The sequence below is a fragment of the Ursus arctos genome, chromosome X (genome assembly GCF_023065955.2).
Source record: "Ursus arctos isolate Adak ecotype North America chromosome X, UrsArc2.0, whole genome shotgun sequence".
Taxonomy (NCBI): domain Eukaryota; kingdom Metazoa; phylum Chordata; class Mammalia; order Carnivora; family Ursidae; genus Ursus; species Ursus arctos.
In genome coordinates, this window is record NC_079873.1 from 83,178,749 (window position 1) to 83,185,455 (window position 6,707).

General features: G+C 35.0%; 1 protein-coding gene across 2 annotated transcripts in view; it reads left to right on the forward strand.

Moving 5' to 3' along the window:
- TBC1D8B (TBC1 domain family member 8B) overlaps positions 1–5,437 on the forward strand; it is a 53,152-nt gene extending 47,715 nt beyond the window's left edge. Inside the window, exons 20-21 of one of the 2 annotated variants that reach the window (XM_026478786.4) lie at positions 1,139–1,236; positions 2,884–5,437. In XM_026478786.4, the coding sequence (XP_026334571.1) occupies positions 1,139–1,236; positions 2,884–3,279 (494 nt within the window). In that variant the 3' untranslated portion in view covers positions 3,280–5,437. The remainder of the gene's footprint in view (positions 1–1,138; positions 1,237–2,883) is intronic. The other variant, XM_048213740.2, reaches the window with a different exon arrangement.
- Positions 5,438–6,707: the final 1,270 nt, after the last annotated feature.

The following is a 6,707-nucleotide window of genomic DNA, read 5'->3' on the forward strand; positions in this document are numbered from 1 at the left end:
TATTTATTTTTAATTACAAGAGTTAGTAGATAATAAAAGAAATTTAAAAAGAAGTCTTCATACCCCCACTGAGCTCCACCCTGAAGCAAATGTGAAAACATTTTGTTCTATATCCTTTCCAGACCCATTTCTATGTATGCACAACCACATATGGATATTTCTCTTTTATTAAAAAAAGAAGCATTCCATAAATAGTGTTCTACAATTTGCTTTTTCAGTTTTGTGATATATCATGGACATTTTCATGTCAGTACATTTGGATCTGTCTTATTCTTTTTAATGGGTATAGGGTATTCCATTCTTTGGTTGTACCATAATTCAATAACTAGCCCAATATTGATGAACATTTAGGTTGCTTCCAGTTATTTGTATTGCAAACTGTGTTGCAACAAACATTTTATACTTACATTATAAGATATTTTTATACACATTTCTTTAGGATAGGATACATTTATAGCAGTATGAGAATGCTGTGTCAAAGAATAAGCACATTTAATATTTTGATCAAGGCTGTCAAATTGCTCTCCAAAAGTCCCATCATTCTTTTTATGTTTTTGAGTAACATTTAGTTAAAAAATAATGAATTGCTGAAGATCTATTTAAATATAAGAACTTCCCTAGGTTGTTCAGTATATCTACCTAGTTTTCCAATGAGTCTTAAGTAATTATTAATAGTCACATTAATTATCTTCATTAAACTCTTCAAAGGAATGAATGGATAGTAGTGTTTTGAATTTTTTTAAGAGGAGCCACCATAGGCCACTTCAAAATCTGCATACTAAGAACATCACATAGAAGCTGTTTTAACTTAATAATATGCATGAGAACATCTACATGAACTTTACATTGTCAAGCCAGGGTGTACTGTTTAATCGAAAATGCATCCTTCTCCCTCTCTCTTCACATGTTCCTAGTCCCCAGACTTCCCAAAGTAAAAGTTTTAGTTTAATGGAAATGGAGAACATATTCTGAAAGCCAGTGGGTGAAATAAAAGGTAAATTCAGATAATTTTCTGAGTTATTAAAAGGTAGAATCTTATATCTTAATGAAATAATTTCCAATCGTTAGTTATTCTTCTGAGATTTGGGGAAATAGAGTGGACTGTTCATTATGAAGTGGTTTTATTCCACTCATACAGGCAAAGGAAAAGTTGATATTCAAGCATATCTAAGTCAATGGCAAGATGAGCTTTCCAAAAAAGAAGAAAACATTAAGGATTTACCAAGAATGAATCAGGTATAGTATTTTCAAAGAAAAAAATTCTAGGTTCTTGTTTATTTTTATGAATGTGGGTGTATCCAACTCTAAAATAGCTAACATGTTATTACAAAAACAGTTAAATAATATATGTATCATCTCTAAGTTTCAGATGAGCAGAGAAGGGTTGGAGCAAATTTTTAAATGATTTTCTACTTTAAGCACTTAAATGCATTTAGTGTTTCAGAATAGTTCCTCTGCTATGACAACATTTGTGACTATAGGAAAGATGTATGTATAAACATACATTTCAATGTTTCCTATTTCCAGCTTTATTGGAAGTGTTCATTTATTCAGTAAACATTTTTTAGTGCCTACTGGGTATCTGACAGACCCAGTGTTAGTACTAGGAATAAGCAGTTACTAAAATAGGTCACATGCTGGTTTCTAATCATCTTGTATTAGAACCTGCTCGAACAATACTAATGACTACTACTTGACACAATTCTAAATCCATCTCTTAAACACTGTTCAGTTTATGTTCTTAATGTTTTTTAAATTAAAATCTGTTGGTGTACATACTGAGGACCCCCAGAACTTTACCACAATGAGAACTATCAAATAGCGGTATTCCTCATGGACTAGGCAGTTTGGTAGCTGAATAAGTACTTTTTAAAATAAATCAATATGATGTTTATTCTAAAATTTTTTTATAAATAAGCAGTGCTACAGACTAAGGTAGAAAGAGAAATAAAACTTGAGAGTTTGGTACAATTTATTTTGATGAAGTACATCCTTTGTATTTGCTTTTTATTTACAGATAAACTTTTCTGTTAGGATGATTGACTTATTGTGTTGTAATCGAGTTGTTTTTTTTAAATTGACAAATATCTTTTAGGAATGTCTATGGATTATCTAGGGGCAATTAGCAAACACAACAGTTTATTTCACCACTTGGGTCCCACCTCAGCCTTTAAAGAGAAACATGGCTAAATGGGCCCTGTGGAGCTACCTTGTACTACTAGATAGTTCGCAAAACATTCTTCCGTAAATTTAAGTCATCCTAGTTGAGCTGCCCACTGTAGCCCTTTGGAGAAATCAAGGGTAACTCCTCATTAAGCCTTTCATTAAGATTGGTTAATGAATGAACGATTCACATGTAAGGGAATAGGTGAATTTGCCTAATTAAAAGTACCACCGGGGCACCTGGGTGGCTCAGCCAGTGGTTAAGCATTTGACTCCTGGTTTCAGCTCAGGTCATGATCTCCAGGTCCTGAGATCAAGCTCTGGGCCCAGGAGGGAATCTACTTCCCCTCTTCCTCTCCCTTTGCCCCTCCCCCCTCAAATAAATAAATAATTTTTAAAAATTACCCCCTAACATTGAGGGAATGCTGGCAGGTAAGCGGCCCAAGAATTATTGTATATATATGTATATAATGTATTGCTATTAGGCAACATAGGAGAAGATTTAAAAGGCATTTTCTTCCATGGTTTATACCCATCTTTCTAGAACCAAGATTTATTTGGGGAATTAATCATTAGGTTTTTGTTTTGTTTTTTTTTAACTTCTATGGTGAGGGTTAAATGGCACAAATTCTAAATAGGAGACTGTTTATTACTTCTACGTTCTCTTTCTTTTTGCTAAATCTAGTATCAAATGTGGTATTTCTAACTTATGTCTTTCAGTCACAATTCATTCAGTTTTCAAAGACCCTATATAATTTATTTCACGGGGACCCTGAAGAAGAGTCGTTATATCAAGCCATTGCTGTTGTAACCAGCCTTTTGCTCAGGATGGAAGAAGTTGGAAGGAAACTACATAGCCCTACAGCATCAGCCAAAGAATTCTCTGGTACAGTCTGTGCTTCTGGAGGACCCAGTGAGGGGAAAACAGAGAGCCACTTGAAGAAAGCTCCCTCCTCTCTGAGGGAAGAACCTCAGTGGTCATTTGCATTTGAACAGATTCTTGCGTCTTTGTTGAATGAACCAGCATTGGTGAGGTTTTTTGAGAAACCCATAGATGTAAAAGTGAAACTAGAAAATGCAAAAACCTCTCAGTTAAGCTGTAGAACCAAGATGTAACTCTCTTAACAGGAATTGCCTATTATAGACAAGTTTACTAAGATTCCTGTAGCTGTCAGCTTGATTCTTGGGAATAGGGATCAGGGATTTATCTTGTTACCAACGTGTTTGAAGGTTAAAAAAAAAAAAAGATATGTGGAAGCACAATGATTCATTGTTTTGTGGTTGTCTCTGATTTTGATATTCTTCATTACAAATGAACTCTTTATAGTTCACATGATATGCAATATCAGGGGAATATGCTAAATGTTACCACCAGAGGGCACTACCATATCACTTTTAGTAAGAAAATTCCTAATTTGTGCTGCTATTTACATATGAATTACTGACGATTTTGAAAATGTGATGTTATTTTGAGTATTAGTGATGCTGACATGTCATCCATAAACCCTACTTTCCAAATTGCCTCAGTCCTATTAGAATGCTTTAGAAATCCAGGCTCTTAGATCTATAGCCTTAATTATCTAAGTGATTTACCGTACGGGGACCTCATTTTCAAGTTATCTAACTGAAATAATACTAACTTTTTAAAGTTAATATCATTCAGTTTTCTAATAATAAATGGTTTTTTTAGTAACTTCTACATTCTTCCTACCTGAGAGTGGTTCAGAAGCTGCTGACACACTTCTAAGTCTGTGACTGATAAAAACAAGAACTCAAAATTCTGGGCTAATATAAGGAGAAACAATATTGGATTTAATTTTAAGCTGGATAAAGCCAGTCTCTTCAAAAGGGTTAAGAAACAATTCAGTTAACCGATATAGCTCTCTCATTAGACTGAGCAATTACTTGAAATTCTTCTGAGCACTGCTGTTTGTGACATTTGTCTCAGAGTAGCCCGTGACTGCTTTGGTTCTAGCTTTAGATTTTGAATTTTCACCAGACGTATTTTAAGCTACATTAAATAGACTGAATTACTGTGTTAGTCTGGCAAGTTCATAAAGTATACTTGTGTGTAATGATAGTTAAGGTAATTGCTGGTGTCTATCTAAAAAGTTTTGACCATCTATCTGATTGAGAAGTGTGATTTCTATATTTTTTGCTGCTTATATTTCAGTCATTACAATGAAAGCCCATTTAGAGATAATGGGCTTTTGTTAACACTTTGAAGGGAAAAAAAAGCAAACCACACCTGTTCAATCTTCAGTGCTGTTTTTGACAAGAGCAAGTTATTAATCAATTGACTTAGGAGATTGTGGGGAGAGATCATCCATTGGAGCTTCTTTTTTCATGAAAGGCCTTGGTTTTTTTAAGCCCTTTGACTTTTCAGATATGAAACAATAAAAGGGCAAAAATTCTTTAGAGTAACCCAAGACATCTCCCTTTCTGGAAAGGAATTGGTATAGTCAGCCTTTGACAAGAGTCCACTGTGAACAAGGCCTAACACAAAGGGTTTCATCATCACAGAATATGTTATTTTCAAAGAGATTCAAGGATCTTAAGTTGATCCTTTAAATTTCATAAATTGGACTTGGCCAAACACTTACTAGTGTTGTCTTTAAAATGATTTGGTCAACTTTATCTTTTCAAGGAAATTATCACTTAAAGATACAGTTGGTAAATAAGCATCTATGCCTTTTCTCAGAAATCATTTGCTGAAATGTGTCCAAATTTTAGAGTTTAGTTAATAGTTTATATGTGAACTATCATACATCTGCTATTTTGCAATGATTGTTAAATTATAGTAGCTCTAAAAAGACACAGGGTTCTATGCTTATATACAAAGGCACTATTGCACATACTTTGTTGAATATTTTGTCAATTATATTTACAAAAAAAGATACTTTCTTAAGAGCATATGTTATTAATATTTGATATGATTTTAAAGTCTGAATATTGAAATTTAGCCTATATTAATTTAAATTGAATACTTAGATTTTTGAATTGCAAAATGATTATAAATGCAAGTTAAAAGGGCAAACATTTATTTTCTGAGTCTGCAGGAGAAATAAGATGAACACATAGTTTTATAGTTGGTACCTTGTTAAGCAAATGAGTTGTTCTTAATATTAAAAATCTTATGTAGTTGTGTTAAACTGAACCACTGTGTTATACCTTATACATTAAATTAAATGTGTTATAAGGTGGCTTTACTTGTCTTTATAAAAATAAATATTACAAATCTATTGCATTAAACATGAAAAATTGTTTACTAAAAGATATTACCGTTATTTATTACAATGTTTTTTATTTCCACTTAGTTATCACTTGAGGACTTCTTTATTAGTTAAGGTTAGGTTGCAGAGGACAGAATTCACTCTAATTAGTTAAGACAGAAAAGATTTATTACCAGACATTAAGTGGCTTACAGAATTATCAAGAGGACTGACTCTAAATTGAACTTTCAAGAACAACTTCCAAAACTACACCACAGAACCAGGCCACCAAGGGAGTTGCTAATTCTTCCGCGATTAGGAAACTGCTACTTCCTGCTACCGTGATGAAAAGCCAACACCGCAGCTGCTACTTACAGATCCATGCTCCACCTGCTATGATTTCTACCAGCAAAAGAGATGCCAGGCATCCCATCTCTCAGCGCCCACAAGCTAGTGACTAAGTTGCAATAGAACAAGCAAACATCTTCATAACCATGTTTACCAGCAGAAATGGCAGAAGTGTAGCCTTCACCTCCCTTCTGATATTCAAGTCTCATGAGTATGCATCTGATTGACCTATAGAATACCCAGAATCCTAGTTGCAAGGGAATCTGGAAAATATCCTTTTAGCTTTTTAGCCTGTGCAGTACAGGAAAGCACACTAAGAGGCTAGAATGGACATTGAGCACTGCATTTGTTTTCTAATGCTGTGTAACAAGTTACCACAACACACATTTATTATCTTACCATTTCAGTGGGTTAGAACTCTGGGCTCAGCTTAGCTGGGTGCTGTGTTTAGGCTCTCACAAGGCTGCAACCAGGGAATCAGCCAGGCTGGTTCTCACACAGAGGCTCAACTGGGGAAGAATCGACTTCCATGCTTACTTAGCTTTTGGCAAATTTATTTCCTTATGGTTATAGGTCTGGAGGTGCCAGCTTCTTGCTGGTAGTTAGCCAGAGGCTGTCCTCAGCTCCTAGAGGCTTCACTCAGTTCCTAGCAGCTGCCCTCAAATTCTTCAGGCTGCCCACATTTCCTTGCCCTGTGGGCTTCCCCAGAATGGCCATTTACTTCATCAATCTAGTAAGGAGTGTTTCTAGAACATGACAGTATCTTATATAATGTAACATGTCACAGTGGTGGCATCTCATCCCGTTTGTCATATTCTGTTGGTTAAAGGTAAGTCACAGGTTCTACCCACTGTCAAGGGGAGGTTACACAGTGGCATGTACTTCGGGAAGCAGGGACTATAGGGGAGCACCGTAGAGTCTGTCCACTACAAGCACCTATCTATGATATCCACCTCTTTTACCGCAACATACCCTTCTTCCCAT